Source organism: Nilaparvata lugens, unplaced genomic scaffold (assembly GCF_014356525.2).
Source record: "Nilaparvata lugens isolate BPH unplaced genomic scaffold, ASM1435652v1 scaffold4214, whole genome shotgun sequence".
NCBI lineage: Eukaryota > Metazoa > Arthropoda > Insecta > Hemiptera > Delphacidae > Nilaparvata > Nilaparvata lugens.
Window position 1 is genome coordinate 7,354 of NW_024090572.1, and position 20,005 is coordinate 27,358.

General features: G+C 34.3%; 1 protein-coding gene across 1 annotated transcript; it reads left to right on the forward strand.

Annotated features, from left to right (window-relative positions):
- Positions 1–14,046: 14,046 nt before the first annotated feature.
- Positions 14,047–17,167, forward strand: LOC120355681 (leucine--tRNA ligase, cytoplasmic-like). The gene is given in 6 exon segments (XM_039444309.1): positions 14,047–14,184; positions 15,501–15,725; positions 16,532–16,619; positions 16,622–16,687; positions 16,690–16,745; positions 16,932–17,167. Coding segments are annotated over 6 exon segments (642 nt in total). The 5' UTR covers positions 14,047–14,175; the 3' UTR covers positions 17,130–17,167.
- The last annotated feature ends 2,838 nt before the right edge of the window (positions 17,168–20,005 follow it).

A 20,005-nucleotide genomic window follows, 5' to 3' on the forward strand; every position in this document is an offset into this window, starting at 1 on the left:
TCAATTCGTCTTTCATCACAACAGCAAGCAGAGAGTGGAACGCCCTTCCAACTCACATTGTGTTTTCCACGTCTCTCTCCCTGTTTAAGAAAAGATTGCACGCTCATTTGCTTATGATTGATGAGTGACTAGTCCTTTAACGATTATCAGTTTTACATTGATCCATACCATATGAATATTAAAAATTGTCTTCTACATCCATTTATAAATAGTTTATATTATTTAACACACTTCATTATAACATGTATTACTTTGATTATTTTTGGTTTGATAGTATAGCCCTTTATTTTTCTCCACTGTTTAATAACAGTTCAAATTTTTTTTTTTTTTCAAGGAAATATCAATGCAAGTTTTATTCTCTTTCTATCTACTAATTTGCTGAAAATGTATTTACTTTGTTTTTCTGTTTTAATTTTCATTCTGCTGGTATTGATTGAGTGATGGAATCTGTTATTGCTTGTTGTTAATGCTGCAGTAATTATTTTCTAGTTTTTTATTGTAGTTTAATATTCTTCATTTCATTATAATTAGTATTAATTATAATTAATATTTTATTGTAATCTCATTACCTATTTAATTCTAAGTTCTTAGAATATTTATCTTTAGTTTTTACATTCTATTATTTTTGTGATGTTATGTTTTGTTATAATGTGCAATGGGTCTTACTAGACCTAGCACTCAATAAAAATCAATCAATCAAAAAAAATCAATCAATCAATCAGTATAGCATTAGATGTAGAAATATGGATTCACTTCAATCTGTCAGTATAGCATTAGATGTAGAAATATGGATTCACTTTAATTTGACAGTAGAGAATTTTTCCTCTCAAAGAGATTTTTTTCCCCACATCTTTAGGTTTCACCTCAATCTGTCAGTATAGCATTAGATGTAGAAATATGGATTCACTTCAATCTGTCAGTATAGAGAGGGAATTTTTCCTCCTAAAAGGGAAATTTTTTTTCCCTCACCTGGGGAAGGAGAGAGAGAGAAAGATATATCTCTCTCTTTTCATCCCCCTCACCTCCACTGGGCAGGGGGAAGGGGAAATCTATTTTTAGAAAGAGAGAGAAAGATACATATCTCTCTCTCTCTATCCCCCTCACCTCCACTGGGCAAGGGGAAGGGGAAATCTATTTTTAGAAAGAGAGAGAAAGATATATCTCTCTCTCTTTTCATCCCCCTCACCTCCACTTAGCAGGGGGAAGGGGAAATCTATTTTTAGAACACCCCCCACCCTACAGGCGGGGGGAAGGGGAGGAGGGATGGACGAGGGGGGAGAGGGGGGAGGGGATTTCGAGCAAAAAAGTGGCTTCAAAGTATCAACCTCCCTCTACTAACATCCCCCGAAGCCTGTTACTTGTGCACATATCAGTTACTCATTCAGTTACATAAATATTAGTTACAGTTATTATATATTCTAGTTGTTAGTCACATACAAACAAGTGAGTCATATGTTTGAGAACCCTTCAATAAATTGGAGACTCTTGTAGATATAATACTGTAACCATCAGGATAAGTTATTGGGCAAGTACCCTACCTTTTGACGTACAACTGAATTTCAACCCCTCATAAGGGGGTGACTTAGGGGTTGTAACTCCAATATTTTAAATGTTAACACCCATTGTGTGGTACATAATTTTCAAGGTCATTATAATACAAGAAAGATAACATCAATAAAAATGTTCTATGATACTTTTATCAAAAATGGAGGGTGATTGAAGTTTGATTAAAAAAATAATAATTGATGTATTTTAATCAGCTGCCATTTGGATAAAAGTATCATAGAACATTTTTATTAAGGTCATCTTTCTCGTTTTGAGAAGGCATTTAAAATGATGTATCACACAGTGGGTGTTAACATTAAAAATATGCGAGTTACAACCCCTAAGTCACCCCCTTATGAGGGGTTGAAATTCAGTTGTACGTCAAAAGGTAGGGTACTTGCCAATAACTTATCCTGATGGTTACAGTATCATATCTAAAGAGTCTCCAATTATTGAAGGGTTCCCATACATATGACTCACTCTTTATATTCAGTTACTTATTCAGACTTATTATATTATTAATCGTTCTGTTTCCAATTTTCTTTCTACTGATTCACAAAATCTTAATTAGACTGTCACAAAGTAAAATTGTGACGGAAAATATTGTTAAATAATTAATAATATTGAAGAAAGACGCTCGGCTATCAGCAACGCTAGCCCGACCGCGGAGATAAGGAAGGTACCGATGACGCACCATCTTCCGCGCATCGAGACAATTTACACCGCCTCTGGCGGCGGCACAACTCCATCCCCTCCACTTTGGGGGAGTATTTAAACGCCGGACGAGCCCCAGTCCACAGCATTCCGCTCACAACCTTCCTGCTCCTTGTACAGCGGCCCGTTGGCTGCCGTACGTCCCCGACCTCCTGCCCTGGTACAGCGGCCCGTTGGCTGCCATACGTCCCTAACCTTCCATCTCCCTAGGGCACAGCGGACGTTGTCTGCCGTCCCTGTCCTCCCATCTACCTAGGGCACAGCGGACCGTTGTCTGCCGTCCCTGTCCTCCCATCTCCCTAGGGCACAGTGGACCGTTGTCTGCCGTCCCTGTCCTCCCATTTCCCCGGGCACAGCGGACCGTTGTCTGCCATCCCTGACCTCCCATCTCTCTAGGGCACAGCGGAACGTTGTCTGCCGTCCCTGTCTCCCATTTCCCCAGGGCACAGCGGACCGTTGTCTGCCGTCCCTGACCTTCCATTCCCCCAGGGCACAGCGACCGTTGTCTGCCGTCCCTGTCCTCCCATCTCCCTAGGGCACAGCGACCGTTGTCTGCCGTCCCTGTCCTCCCATTTCCCCAGGGCACAGCGGACCGTTGTCTGCCGTCCCTGACCTTCCATTCCCCCAGGGCACAACGGACCGTTGTCTGCCGTCCCTGTCCTCCATCTCCCTAGGGCACAGCGGACCGTTGTCTGCCGTCCCTGTCCTCCCATTTCCCCAGGGCACAGCGGACCGTTGTCTGCCGTCCCTATTCTTCCTTCTCCCCAGGGCACAGCGGACCGTTGTCTGCCGTCCCTATTCTTCCTTCTCCCCAGGGCACAGCGGACCGTTGTCTGCCATCCCTATTCTTCCTTCTCCCCAGGGCACAGCGGACCGTTGTCTGCCGTCCCTATTCTTCCTTCTCCCCAGGCACAGCGGACCGTTGTCTGCCATCCCTATTCTTCCTTCTCCCCAGGGCACAGCGGACCGTTGTCTGCCGTCCCTATCCTGTCTGTCCTTCCTTTTCCTACTTCACTGGAGCGGAACCGAGGCCGTAAGGCCGATACAAAATTACATCAAAGTGGTGTCATCAGAGAAGAGAGCGACCTTCACGCCATCAGAAGCACCAGGAGGTGCTGTTCACGCCAGCTGAGGCACAAAGAAGAAGGAAGAGGAACTTCGACTTGCCTCCTTTCCCCGCCCACATTACGACTGAGCGAAGTCATCCAGGAGCAACACCTGGGTATCAATCACCCACCTCTGAAGCTACTCAGGGTGTACGTGATAAGACTAATTTACTTATTCAGACTTATTATATTATTAATCGTTCTGTTTTCAATTTTCTTTCTACTGATTCACAAAATCTTAATTCTTATAGTGCCGCGGTACGAAAATGTCCAAACTAGTGTCGTAGAACTCGAAATTCTGTAAATTTAGAATACGCACGGGAAAACCAGCAGTAAGGAGATGTACCATTCAATTCCAGCGAGAATTATTCAACTATAACTCGGCAATCGAGTACAGTTCACTGTTAATTGTTGCTATGGCTCAATGAACATTATGTGCCAGGACTGTGGAACATATAAGTTTAAAAATGAAGCACCCGGATTGTGTTGCGCGGTAAGTCAAATTGATTCCATTGACTCCACCACCAGAACCACTTCATTCATTGGTTTCCGGGAATGGAGCAGACTCCAATCATTTTTTTTAATATCCTCTTCAGGTGTGCATCCAGCTAAAGTTTGTAATGAGATGCATTAACTATTTTGGCGGTACAAAGTTCGCCAGGCCAGCTAGTTTATAATAGATTTACTATAATAATTTTCTATTTATTATCACATTAAGTATGTCTTCATACTCAATTTCATTTTTTGTCATACAGTAGTCTGCCTATATGATAGCTCATACTGATTTCATTTTTTTTTGCTGTCATAAAGTCGTCTGCCTATAATATGATTAAAGTAGGATTGAATTACAGGTGTGACCCGCGATTTATGTGTAGTGTAAATGAATGAGACACTGAGCTAAATAACTTAGTAAAAAACTTCATTATTTTTTATTTCACTCTCACGGCTTGATGTGGCATAGTATACGGTACAGAAAATAGAGAACCTATTCTTCTCTATGGTTATGAGAAATGGCAACATGTACATTTCTTATAAAACAAAACAATAACTTTTCCCACGCCAGAGTCAACATGGTGCAATGGTTGACTGTGATATACTTGAGTTGAACTTGAATTGATAATGAGTTACTAAAAGTTAATCTAATATCATACTGAAAGCATCATTGATGTGATATCAGGTAATTATATCCACATTAATAGTATTTTCATAGTCCATATATAGTAATTTTCTATTTATCTTTTGTAATACATGATTTTTTCCAGATAATTAATCTAATTTTACGAGTCAAAATAATTTTACTAGATTAGAAAATGAACAAATATTTTAATTTATTATTTTGACTGACTGACTGACTCACTCACTCAATCGCAGAATTAAAAATCTACCGGACCAAAAACGTTCAAATTTGGTAGGTATGTTCAGTTGGCCCTTTAGAGGCGCACTAAGAAATCTTTGTCAATATTTAACTCTAAGGGTTGTTTTTAAGGGTTTAAAGTTCGTCTTTTAGCATGTATATTCTTCTTATTCTTTTAATTATAATTGAAAAATGTCCATACCATATGTTAATATAGAACTATAATCTAGAAAGAGTACCTCTTTGGAACAGTTGTTAACTGGTAACTAAATTAATAGTTTTGTCAGGTTGGCAATAAGTTGAGTTGACTAAGTTAGGTTGGCGCCAAATTGAAGATTGAAATGCATTTATCGCGGAAAAATTGATTGGGCACTGCTACTTCAATCAGAGCTATTCCTGGGAACATTATATTACTAGCCGTCAGGCTCGCTTCGCTCGCCATATCCGTTTAGCCAGACGTTTGGTCTGGACCTCCGACTGGATCGTCCTACAAATGAAAAATGCAGGCGAGCGAAGCGAGCCTGCTGATCTCATCCTTGGACGATCCAGGAGGCGGAGCCCCCTGGCTAGACGAATATGGCGAGCGAAGCGAGCCTGATGGCTAGTGATTTAATAGAATCAACAGTTTGCAATTGAAATAATAACATTTTCTCGAATTTTGAGTTTATTTTAAATTTTAGGTGAAAATGACACTGAACATCGATTGTAGAGATTTTCATGCTCAATCTTTTCCATTTGGAATTTTTTGTTTGAATTGTATCTGAAGCCTGATAATTGGAAATCTAAAATCAAAATTTACCTAGATGAGGCGGAGCTCCTGAAATTTTTACAGATATGTGACTTGTGGCAGTTCATAGAGCTTAACAATGACTATTTAAAGTATGAATTTAATCAAAATCGTTGGAGCCATTTTCGAGAAAATCGCGAAAAACCTTGTTTTTGACAACATTTTCGCCATTTTAGCCGCCATCTTGAATTGCATTTGATCGAAATTGTTCGTGTCGGATCCTTATAGGGGAAGGACCTTAAGTTCCAAATTTCAAGTCATTCCGTTGATTGGGAGATGAGATATCGTGTACACAGACGCACATACACTCATACACACACACACACACACACATACAGACCAATACTCAAAAAACACTTTTCTGGACTCAGGGGACCTCGAAACGTATAGAAATTTACAAATTAGGGTACCTTAATTTTTTTCGGAAAGCAATACTTTCCTCACCTAAGGTAATAGGGCAAGGAAAGTAATATATAGTGCCGGTTCCACAAAAGCGGGTTAAATTTTAATCGTGATTAATTCCACGAGAAACAATCAGAGAAGCAGTCTTATCAAAAAGGCCTTCTCTGATTGGTTATCTTGAAATAATTTACGCTTAAAATTTAACTGGCTTTTGTGCAACCGGGCCATAGTGCCGGTGAATATAGTGAATTATACTATTATTAATTTATTCCTGTTCAATTTTGCTGTTGTTTAGATATGAAATTCTTCTTTCACATATTTTTGTTTACTGCTTTTGTTTCCAAAGTTTAATTTATCTTCATATTAGAATTTATATCAACATATTTATGATTTGTTTATATTTAGGCTATTCTTTTGCTGAGCGTTTAATATATATTTTTGATAAAATTATACAACCCAAAAATAAATCATAGCCTAAAGAAGATATATGCATATAGTACTGTATAAACATAGAACATTCAATATTGTTTTGTTTATTTATTCATATGAACTTGAAAATGGCCAAAGGTTGAAACTGGTTGATCTTTTTCATTTTTTAAAAAATACTTCATGATCTTATATTGTGGGCTACAGATACGGTAATATGACTAAGTTGGTTACGGTTTTTCTCAACAGGATGAACATGTCGTAAGTAGGTATAACGTGTGATAAGTTAGACAATATTTATTGACAAATAAAAATGATAAGATTGGTGCATATAGGAATATAAGTTGGCTTGCGCATATTGAAAGCCTTTTTTGGCTTATATAAGTTATGTATTCAAAATTTAAAGCGTTATTGATACGGTAAGGCCATGCATACACACTGTTTTTCAACTATATTTTTACAAACTTGTCAAAAACAGTTGTAGGTAGGTATCGTTTTTTCCACACATTGTCAATAAGCCTATTGCAAAACAGTTGCGTGTGCAACTGATTTGCAATGGTATTTGTATAACTGAGTCACACATGTGCGCTCTGGGCCTAAGGTAGGCCTATATGGTACAGTAGCTATATTATAATATACCTACCATACTGTTAAAATCGCATTGTGACCAAAAACTCGCTACGCTTATGTTTAACCATTCTAATGATACTGTGTATTATATATGGGGATGGGATTGAAGCTGATATTTTTCTAAAATAAACAGAAAGTGCGTTTGACTTGGCTTGACACACCAAAGCACAATTATTTTTGCATGTAATCATATAATATATACATACATATATATATATATTAAAACAGGAGACATAAGACATAAATAAGTAATATTCTGTTGAAAATTTAATCCAATAAGTTGCTCATCAAGAGTTCGCAAGAATATTAACGTTTTGTTTTATACCTACTTCATATTTTGAAAGCAAACAAGTTATAAGGCTAAGACACATATTAATTTAAAATCCATATCAATAATGTTACTGTTATTAGCAAATGCAGTGTGATAAGCAAGTCTGAAGTGCAACACATTAGCATAATCTATTGATGAATGTTTATAATTGAGTATTAACAACATGATCAGAAAGATAGGCCAACTAGATTCATTTCAATTTTCTCTATTTAAAGATTTTTCTAGATTCTATTTTAAGTATTTTTGAAAATAGTTATTATTATTGCTTTGGATTCTTGTGAAAAGTCTCAGTTTGTCATCTTGAATAATTTACCGTAGGCTACACTATCAATTTCCATTTTGTTGTTGGTTGGTCAAGAATATAGAATGAAAAAATAATAAAAAGGTTTTCAGAATAATAATTATAATAAACATGAAAAAGGTCACCGCTCTTTCTGCTTTGGAAAACGAAAAAAGGTCATCTTTGAATCCTTTTTTGAATTTTGCGTACAACCTAGTGCTGAGCACCAACGTGCTCCTAATTTTGTCATATTTCAATAATACTATTACAACATAGAATAGAATTAAATCAAATTTAATATTTTTTGTAATAGTATACTGTATAATGATTATTAATATTCAATGATTGGAAAAACATTAATCAACTCTGATGCAAGCTACATTTTGACAACACAAGGCGACATTATTATTTATATTTGAACATCTGATGTAATATCAAGAGTGATCAAGATTATAGACCGAAATGCCGAAGAACTGCTAAATCAATGCCACTCTAGAAGGCAATGCGGCGCTTCCTAACAAGATGGCGGATTTTGGCGTCAGGGTATAGCCAAGTTTCCGTACTGTATGTATACTGTGATGAGACAGGACCACACCACAGAATAGATACAAAATGGAAACTACCAATTAAGTCTCAGATGGAATAGACACGCCCCATACTGAAAGTCAATGAAGCCAACATTTACTGCCATATCGCCCCATCGTGACGTCAACATTGTAAGCAAGATAAAGTACGCAATAGTTATTTGTATACAGTATCTAGAGTGAAAAGTACGACTTTTTCTCCCTGAGGGAAAAAGTTTGAAGCCCGAGGCGAAGCCGAGGGCAACAATTTTCCTGAGGGAGAAAAAGTATTTTTCGCTCGTGATGTACACAACATTTTTCCTCCATCTACATTTTTTTATAGAAACTGCAAATTCTAATAACTTACGTATTGGTGACAATGTTTCCTAACAACATAACCTAAATCTAAAACCTAAAAACCGGTCGTCTGATAGGCACTGCTGATTGCGCTATCTATCGGCCAAGTGTAACAATTATATCAGCTGGGCTACCAAAAATGGCTGACTCCAGATCACGCGGTTCAGATTTGAATTGCAGAATGCAGATCAAAAATATTTGTTGGCTGGTAATTTGAATAGAATAAAATATTTTTAAAATTGTATAAATTTTTATCGTCCACTAATATTAATAATATAATATCATACAAACATATATTTCATGAGTTGATCAATTTCTGGTTGTGGTATTGAATTCAGTTGACTCAATGACAGACACCTCTATTACACTTTCTCATCTGAGCTTAGACCTTCTAACCTATTACCATGTAAGTTTTTAAAATAGAGATGCTTCCCATGTTATTTAAATGGAGTCACTTTTACTCCCTAGGGAGTTTTTCTGTTTTTTACCACCTAGAGCGAAAAAGTGACACTTTAGTATTATGTTTCAGGGAGTAAAGTAAGTACTTTAAATAGTAGGTGGAGGAAATAGTATATTTCGCACCTAGGGCCGAAAATGAGATATTTCCGGCTCGAAATCGGTTTTTAAGAAAAGATTGAGAGCCGGAAATACATTTTTGCCCATGGTGCGAACGCTATTTTTCGCCACACCCAAAAAAAACTTCCCAATATATAAGAAATTAAAAAATAAATAAAATTCAAACAGCCTATTTTGATAGTTTGAATCTTGGTTATGACAACTTTTACTGTCAATTAATTTCAATATTACTAATTAATAATTTACAATAATGACCATATTTTTATACTATTAATATTAGGCGCGAGCTTTGCGCCCGGTGCAATATCATGGATAGATGGATGAATAGAATTTTCATTACTATTTTGAAATAATGTGATGAAAAAATTAATATAATTGCATATTTCACAGTTTTGTCTCAAAATATATCTAAAAAATTGATTGAAATATAAATTACGGTAACTAATATAAAAAATAGGTATTAAAAGTCGAAATTCATCGACAAAAAAAAAAGTCATTGACTGAGATTCGAACCTAGATCATGTTTGTTATTCACTGAGCTTTGAGTTCTGACTGATGTACGCCCTTACGCTCTCGGCTATTCCGTACTGTTGAACGTTGAGGCCTGACTGATAACCCTTAGCATACACGTAATACTGTAATACTAGACTTCTAAAAAAGTTTACTTCACTCCTAAAAAGCGTACCGTACAACAGACTTTGGCTCATGACTTATATTATTAAAATTAATATTATTATCTGTCTCACAATAAAATTTTCACTCTGAATTAAGTCAGATAACGTAGGCTATGTAGGCTACTATAATAATAGAGTATAGTGCAAATTTGAAGCCGGTTTGCTGGCATTTTCACAACAAAATATTGCTCTGAAAATAGTTAAATCATAGAGAAAACATTCGAAGATTCAATCTTGAGTGGGCCTAATGTTTTCTCTATATGGTTTAATATTGAAGAAAAATTATCTAAAAGTTTTAATAATGAATTACGGAAAAATTACTAGGAATTTTTCAGTCAAGGCTGAGTTTCACCAGTAGGCTTACCTTAAACTTCAGATCTGTGCTGTATTTGCTATTATTATTGTTGATTGTATTGCATTAAGAAGTGGAATTCGATAATAAAAAAGAAACAATATATTATTACTCTACCTCACTTTTAATATTGATACAATTATTGTACTTTGAATTCAATTCGATTCTTCACTTTCAAATACAGTACTTGCGATACATACCTTTCTGACAATGGACAATGTAGCCAACATTATATTGTTCAGGCTATGGAGATATATCATCGTATTCTATTGTTTGATATCAAAAACACAATAATAAATATTAAATTATGAACAGTAATTTATAAAATATATTATTATAGACATAATACCGCGATTCACGATACATAATTATATAGATTATTACAGTCATTATGAGATTATCTCTCTATGATTTTTGTGAGATCGGACACGATCAGCTGTTATTCAAGGTCATTTTACAGCCCTAGGGCCGTAAAGTTTTACCGGCCTGGTCGGAAAACAATCACTTTCGGCCTCCATATGACGCACGTAAACCAGCTCATTACATCCAAGTGTGGCGAAAAAATACTTTATTTTGCTCAATAAAGTACTATATAATAAGGTACAAGGAAATCAAAACATTTCAGGTTAGTAGAGTGGCGGAGACTGTCAGATTTAAACTAAAATATTGGCTACATTTTTTCAGTGCATGTGATGCATCTGAGTTCAAGAATTTGTATAGAGTGGTTTCATAATTTACTCTCTATCCCTGCCTCTTCAGCATTTGTGGAAAGGGTTTTTTTTTCGGTGATGACGAATTATAAGTGGAGAGATGAGAGGAGCAAATCATCTTTGAATCTCATAACAAATGATGAACTTATGATTTATTTCAATTTGAGTGTTGGTTGCAAAGATGCTTTGCAACTCTTCACCAGTAACAATTATTCATTGATGATGGCCAAAAGCAATAAGAAATATGTTTTCAAGAATAACCATATGATTTTTTTTAAATTTAAAATTCATTATCAAACTCATTTTGTATTCCATTATATTCATGTATTGTATTTTGAATTAACATTCAAAATTACTTCATTTGCATGGGCTACTTATAAAAGTTATTAAAAACATTAAGCACCCTTTATTTTTTCAGGAGCACATTCAAGCTCTAAAATCAAAGAAATACTACTCATCCAATAATCAGCCTTGTGGAGCTGAACTTGATAGGAGAAAACCATAAATAATTATATTGATATGATTGCTAATATGAAGATTTTAAACGTTGAAAGCAAAAGCAGTAAATTAAATTAATGTAAAAGAAGATTTCATATCTACACTACAGCAAAATTAAATAGTAATAAACTAATAAATATCATTATTCGATTCAGAAAATCCCATTTTTGATAAAATTATGCAAACCAAGAAATATAACATACCCTAATATGGAAGATAGTCTTATGTGTACATATATTGGTATACTTTTTATTTATTTATTCATTTATCATTTGAACTTGAAAATGGCTAAAATAAGCTGAAACCGGTCGTTCTTTTAAAATATTTCATATAAATAAAGGGTGCTTTATGTTTTTAATAAATCATTTCAAATTGTATTTTGAGAAGTACACATATCTTTGGCCAGAGGGGTGCCATTTTTTGCATTAAATTTCTCAATCTTGTATACGGTACCTCAAATTATTTTTCAATAGCCTAGAGATGATTAAATCGTTGAAGAGTTACAATATTGTTCTATTGGCTGAGCCTGGCTGGGCTGGAGCGGAGACAACAAATATAGCTTATTGAAGCTTATGCTTATCCTTTATCTATGGTTGGACGGATCAAATAACCAACTGTATTGATCTTTCGTCTGTCCGCTAGGCGGAACTACGCCGACCATTGCTGGGTGGAAGATGTTACTGCGACCGCTCGCATTCCCACCAACGCTGCTATTATTTGCTGTCTCAGCGCCTAGTCCGAGTCAGACAAGCATCCAGCCTGCACTTCGGAGCTAGCTTAAGAGAGTGGTTCTGTGTGACAGTCGATAACATATTAGAGTTGCGAGTGTTATAATATTATGTGAGTCTACATTCCGGCCAAAAGTGTTTATATTTTTCTTAGTACCTATATTATATACACATACCTGGAGTATATGTGTGCAAAGGTATAGAGAGGTCAAGGTGAAAAGATTTCCTCTCCTAAAAAGCTCGGCCTTTTGAATGACAGCTCTCTTTTGCACTCTGAAGACCTTATTTTCAGCTGCAGATGCTGAGTTCCCGGACAACTATGCTATAGCCTACTTCAGGAATGCGAAAAAATATCCATATAATATACAATTTGTTGAATGAGAATTGATATTGTAAAATTTTTCCATAATTGAAAAAACATAGTTTTTGGATGTGACAAAAATAAAACTTTGTTGTTGAAACTTATTGTTCGTCTAAGCACTCGCAGTGAGAAGCAAGCAGAGCTCAGCTTTTTACATACCTAGTCTATCAGTGTGCTCCACCCATTTCAAGTTTCTGTCGAGCAGCACACCCAGGAACTCCACACAAAACTAACCATCTGTAGGATACTGTAACTGATTGTGATTCAGGTTAATGCTATACTTTGTGTGGACTGCATATGGATCTGAAGGACATCAATGTTGTCTTTTGTTTGAGATTCATTGACAGCACATTGACTGAAAACCTAGACTATTTGTCAATTTTAGTTTAGAATTTTTCAAGAAATAACTTTAATATTGGCATCTGAGATCATGAATGAAGTATCATCTGTATATTGAAAAACTGCTCTATTATTTGAGCAAGGTACTATGATTTTATGAACAACATTGGACCCAAAATCAATTTCTGAGGAATACCAGGATTTATAGAAGCCCACTTCGACCTGGAAATGTTTAGGCCCAAGGAAACTTGTGTGGATTCATTGCCGCCTGTCAATCGTCATAGGTAAGATTTGAACTATGCCAAAGAGCCCCAGATACCATAATTTTCCATTTTTTTAATGAGAATATCATTTATGGAAGGCCTTTTATCAGACAATCAAAGGCCTTTGATAAATCGCACACTTAGCCACACACAGATTTTGAGGAGTCAAGCGTCAAAAACAATCTATAAATTTTGTAACAACAAATTATCTGTGCTCAGCCCCTTGATAAAGCCAAAGTGTGTCTTGCTTAATATTCCATTTCTCAACTGGAAATGTAGAATTTGCTTCCTTCTCAAAAAGTTTAGAGAATGCTGATAGGATTGGTATTGGCCTGGTAGATAATTGCTGAAATTTCCCCTCTATAATCTTTTACTTTTTGTGTACGGTAGTTGAAAAGTTGATATTGTGGTAATTATACATATTGAAAGAAAAAGACTAAGAAATTGTCAAAAAACCACAGATTTATTGATACTTAGAAAGAACGGTTTCGGTTATTACACCATTGTCAATCTCTGTTTATCAGAGATAGTGAAAAAGACTAAGAAATTGTCAAAAAACTACAGATTTATTGATACTTAGAAAGACCGGTTTCGGTCTACCGAATCAATTACACGTGTAAACGTAAATATGCTGAACTTTTACTAAGTATCAATAAATCTGTAGTTTTTTTGACAATTTCTTAGTCTTTTTCATTCAATCTATAATCTTTTTAGAAAACCGGCTTTTGACCAAGGGGAAGTTCATCATTTGCGCCCAGACTAAGCTATGAGTACGACGGTATTAAATTTTACCATTTTCTCTTAGTATTAAAATAAATTTTCAGTACCGTAAATTGAAATAATCTACCAAAGACTATTTCAGTACTCACCGTTTCCCTTATTGCTTTCTATAGTATTACCAAACATTTCCGGACAAAAGTACGGTACCGTACATAGAAATAGTAATACCTACTGTAAATTGTAAATATTTAACTGGAGAAACATTATTTTGAATTCTCCGCTGAGTGATCTTGATAAGTTGTCGATATCAAGTATCGATACTGAACTGATATATCGATAAGTTCAGCATATTTACGTTTACACGTGTAATTCCTGCTGTTGGAGTTAATTATTTACAGATTCTAAACAATTTAACTTCAATGGATGTCAATTAAAAGAATTGACGATTAATAATATTATATGACAATGGTAAGTAATCAACGCAAACACTTTTCACTGTTTTTATTTGATAAATGGTTTTTTGTAGTTCTTTATTTGAGGTTATGTTTCATTGGTACCGCTTTTGATGCGAATAAATTTTTTATGAAATGTATTATGTTTTATATTTTAAAAGTTTTTCCTTTCCTATTAAATTGTATTTAAATTAAGTTATACCATTTGAGATTGTTTACTTCAACTTGGGAAGTCATTCAGAGATGATGAAACTTATTCTCATTTGGTGTAACTTGCAACTAAGAAGATTATTTTTAATGTTTTCTTAAAAACAGAATCGTTAAAAACCTTTTTATATAAATATTCATTTTTTGAGCTATAAAACGGGGCTAACTGGCGTGGTCATAATGCCTAAATTCAAGTTAGAAATTATAATATAAAGTATACATCAATATCAATGAATCAATGCTAAACTGTGTGTTTATTCAGTAGCATAAATCAATCAAATTTAATTACTTAGACAAAAGAGACTATTATCATTCTATAAAGCGTATTATTATTATAGCAATCTACTCTTATAAAGATTCAAACTCATAATTTTTGGTAGACTACTTTTTCAATTTAGGCCTACTTCAAGCTCACTTGTGAACCAACTAAATCAACTAAAACTTGCCTCTGTTCACTCTAAGGTTATCTTGCATCTTGATTTTGAGCTATTTTAAGTTATTCTAAATCAAAAAGTTTTTATTTCCGTGAACAAATACATGTCAAAGTCATCAGGTCAACTTTGTAGGCCTACTGAATACCGGTACCGGTACTTTACCAAGACCAGCGGATACGGATATGTTGTGTCAAAAAATATATAAGGATAAACTTTTCTTGAAGTAAGTGATGACTATAAACTTGACTTTTCAAGATGGCATGGTCACTGTGAGTTTGAAGAACTCATGTAACCCTTAGAAAGGGTTTTCTTTAAGCTCGAACTTTGCCTTGAATGCCTGGATACTCAAGGCTGTTAACTGTCTAGGTAGCTTTTTGAACATCTTGAGAGCCACAGTAGGAAACGAGTCTCTTGTTCTATTCAGTTGGCAATAAGGCATGTCAATCATGCAACGATTCCGTGTGTTATGACTAAGTCTCAATCAAGTTTTACTTGTCAAAATTTACCCTCAAATGTAGAGCACTTGAATATATTTAATAACCAAATATAGTCATACCAGTAGACCTGGAGAGCGGTCTGCAGCGTTCAACATTATTATACATGTATTTTGCATAACTTTTTTATTTATTTGTGGATACAATTTTAATTGAGATATTAATAATACCAATCGATTAATGCATGTTATTTACAGGCAACAGTTCAAGAGCGAAAGGGTACTTTTAAAGTAGAATATCTGCAAAAGATCGAGAAGGAAGTGCAAGAGAAATGGGAAAAAGAGAAGATCTACGAAATTGATGCTCCTTCCGCTAAAAACGAATCAGCGGCAGATTGTGAAAAGTTTTTTACTACTTTCCCATTCCCGTATATGAATGGCAGACTTCATCTTGGTCATACATTTACACTCTCCAAGTGTGAGGCAAGTTATGATGTTTTTTTATCATTAGAAAAACCTTACGGAATTTGTATGTAAATTTACTTATAAATCAAAGTTAACTCATCAATGTTTCAGTTTACAACTTTGTAAGTTTTTGTAAACCTTATTCATTAATTAAATCGACAGCTTTCATCATAATAGAGTACTGCACCAACTAAATCAAACGTAAGAGATAAGCTCTTCAATCATTAGGATATAATTATAGAATTATATTCGAAATGAAAAACAGGAAGATCATCATTGATAACCATGATTTGAAAAATATTTCATCATTTATATGAGAAACTGACTATCAATTCTTATTCTGTTGTCTTCTAGGATTCAAAATAGATTGGAACTTTTTTCAAGCAGTAGCCCAGTTATTTTATAAATTTCATAAATACTATTGAATCTTGGATGTTGAAAATTTCCATATCAGGTTATCAATTTTCTTTTTAAAATTTTTGTATTATTCTTTCATCATCTTCTAATAGTTTGCTAGATGTAGTTTTACTAGATTTAAAAAAAAAATCGCATAAAAAATTGAACAAAAGCAAAAATAGTGGCATTCTGACACATATTCTTATATAGTGGGGGTTCACATTTTCTCAAATCAGCGAATAGTCAGTCTATTGTATCAATACTTTGTAAATAATCGTATGCTTTATGTAATCAACATGTCTTTATTCTGAATAATCTCCTCTGTTTGTGTTGTACCCTCAACCAGAGAAATTATTATTTATTCGTCTAATTTTAGTCTCCACCATACTAAATCCCAGTTCTTGAATAAAAGTATTATTCTATTTCAGTTTGCAGTGCGTTACCATCGTTTGAAGGGCAAAAAATGTCAATTTCCATTTGGATTTCACTGCACTGGAATGCCCATCAAAGCATGCGCTGAAAACTGAAGAGAGAGATGGAGCTGTATGGTTGTCCTCCTAAGTTTCCCATTGATGAGAGCCTGCAGTTGTGGAGATGCCAAAAGATGAGGAACTGATGAAGGATAAGGCGAAAGGAAAGAAGGTTAGTTGATGATCATTTTAGCCTGAAATTGTTGTTACTCTATACTATAGACTAAAAAGAATTATATAATTTTCAAAGGAGGTAATGTATTCTTGTTCAATTATCTTTGTTTTCAAGAGAAAAGTTTTTATATTTAGATTAAATATATATTTCGTTTCTCTAATAGTATCAATTGTTGGTTTTCAGAGTAAAGCAATGGCTAAAACAGGTGGAGCGAAGTACCAATGGCAGATAATGAGATCAATGGGCTTGAAAGATGATGAAATCAAAAACTTCGCCGACGAACTCTTTTGGCTAGATTACTTTCCACCGTTAGCTGTCAATGATCTTCGCAGGATTGGATTGCATGTGAGTTTTCCAATAATTTTTATCTTATCTTCTTGATACTCTTTTGATCTTCTCTAGTCATGATAAAATTACACGAGAACCAATCAGAAAATGGTTTTCTTTTTTTAAAGTGAATCTGTAAGACTTGTACGCAAATTGTTACATATTTAGTGGTTAGGTAATGTACACCGTGTCCCAGGAAGAAGTTTAAACATTTGATTTTGTATTACATGCCCATTCATGCACCTAGCTTTTTAAAATTTTTCACAGTTTACAAAGTAGGTTCTAAAAATATTCTGGGAAAATATCAACTCCCTAACCTTCGTAGAAACAAAATGGCGACATATTGAAAAACGATACTTTACAAACATTAAAAAGGTGTTTTTGGTTTAATTAAATATTTCTATTGTTGCACTTTAGGGCAAGATGACTTTTAAATAAAAAACTAAAACAAATTGAAGCCCATCCACAGCAACACACTGATAACAGCGCTTAAGAAATGATTTGTAAAATTTGTAAGGTATCCGGAGAAGTTCCTCTTCTATTGATTGTTTTCAGTTCTTCATCATTATTGAAGCTATGGGTATAAACGTTTTCCTTCAAGTAACCCCATAAAAAAGCCAAAAACAGTTAAATCTGGTGATCGGGTTGGCCAATCTAAAAAATCACTTCCACGACCAATCCAACGGCCATGGAGTTTGTCATTTAGTAATTGCTTGACATGATTTGTGAAAAGAGGTGGAAGCATCTTTTTGGAAGATTTCTTGATCCATTTCTGGCACCATCAAATGAGGCAAGACTACCGCAACGTAGTAAACATTTCAGATAATAACTTATGAAAGTAGTTTTTATAGGAAGCGAATTAGTAAAATTTTCAATATGCCGCCACTTTTTTTCCTACAAAGGTTAGATAGCTGAAATTTTCCCAGAATATTTTCAGAACCTGATTGGTAAATTGTGTAAAGTTTAAAAAGAGATTGGTGCATGAATGGGCACGTAAAATAAAATTAAATGTGTAAACCTCTTTGTGGGACACGCACACGGTGTATAACATCAGGCCCTGGGTCCAGAGCATTCATAATGCTTATTTTAACAATTCCGAAAATATTCCAATTTCAAGATTAGATTGTCGTTTGCAAAACTGGTGGTTGTCAATGAAAACTTTATACTCTAGCAAATCGATGTTTGTCATGTAAACGTATAACTCAGTATTACTCTAGCAGTCTAAGGGTCGTTTGCACAGTGGCAGTTTAAAATAAAATTTAGTTTAAACTAATTTATTTTTAAACTGGATTAATCCGTATCAAGTCTAGTTTGTTATAATGTGTTTCATTTTGATTTTGAGCCACCAGCTGATTAAATCGGGTTTAAGCTTTGACGTACAAACGACCCTAAGAAACAAATTTAACCAAAATGAAACACCAGAATACTAAAAATATCACGAATTTATTGAAAAATTACGTACATCATCTTCTACTTGTCATGTTCAGTGTGAAAATCAAAACTTAACGTTAATTTTCACACTGGACATTACACCATAAGTGTTGAAACATGTTTTAACTTTTCAATAAACTAGGGATATTCTTAGACAATATTCCAGTGTTTCGTTATGGATACTATCAGTATATCTCACAAAACAGTATCTGAAAACAAGTTTAACGTTTGCTAAAGGTGCACTCACTTAAAGTGAACATTTTTGGTCAAAAATGTGGAATCACAAAACATCTAAGAGTATTTGAATAAAAATACTTTTAAAAAACTATAATAATGAAAATTGATGAGAAAAATTTATTCATTCTACATTTTCAAAAAAATTTTACAAAATTTTTCGAAGACAAGCAAATTTCTAATATCTTTCAAATTTCTGTTTCTGACAAGTATGAAGTTACCGTTTATTTTTTCGTACATGAAGAAATCAGGAACAACATTATTGATACGTATTAATTTTCTAGAATAATGTAAATTTGTATGGATTTTTGCTGGTGGATGGTTCGTTGCGGGAAGGTCCCACCTTATTTATAATTTATTAATACTAATTATAATTTAAGTTTAATTATCGAATTCATAATTTAAGCCTTTAAAAGGCCTTAAGACTGTCTTACTTCTACCGGGACCGACAGTTTAACGTGCTCATCCGATAACACGGTAAAACAACTCGTAGACTACTTCAAATTAGGGGTTAAGGCAGTTTTGGGAAAATGCCCGTTGTTTTTACCTGAACTGTTTTTACTTGTAGAGAGGATACATTTCTTGAAAATTTCGGTTTCTTATTACCTAACTAATTTCAAAACTAATTATTCTCAATTTAATTTAAGGCACGTGAAAGGAAAAATCTTGGTCCACAATTTAAGACCAAATTCAATTTTTTATCATAAAGGGCTTCCGAGGTGGATATCATTGAAAAAAGAAATAAACACTTTTATTAATAGTTTTCCCGAAAAATCTGTTGTTGGTAGTTACTCAAATGAGCATCTAACGCAAAAACATATATTGTTCCAATTAATAATAATATTTATTTTCAACAAGAGTATAGCAAACAATGTAATACAGTTGAAAAACGTCACAGATAACTTACATAATAACAGAAAATATCAGTCATAAAATGAACTCTTAACATATATTTAACAATTCATGAATTTGCAAAATTATGATAAGTTTTTTTTCTCATTCTAACAAGAATTCGTCAACATCATAAAAAGCCTTTTTACTAAGAAAAGAATATATTTTTGTTTTGAATTGTTTTTCCTCTACAATACTTTTCAAATCAGCCGGAAGTTTCGCATAAAACTTTTGTCCTCATAATTAGGTGTTTTCTCAATACACTCAGCCTATGTTTCCTTCCCCTAGTGTTATAACCATGAATATCCAGTTAACTTGGAATGAATTCAACTTATCTTTCACATGTACGGTATATTGATTTGAAAATGTACAAT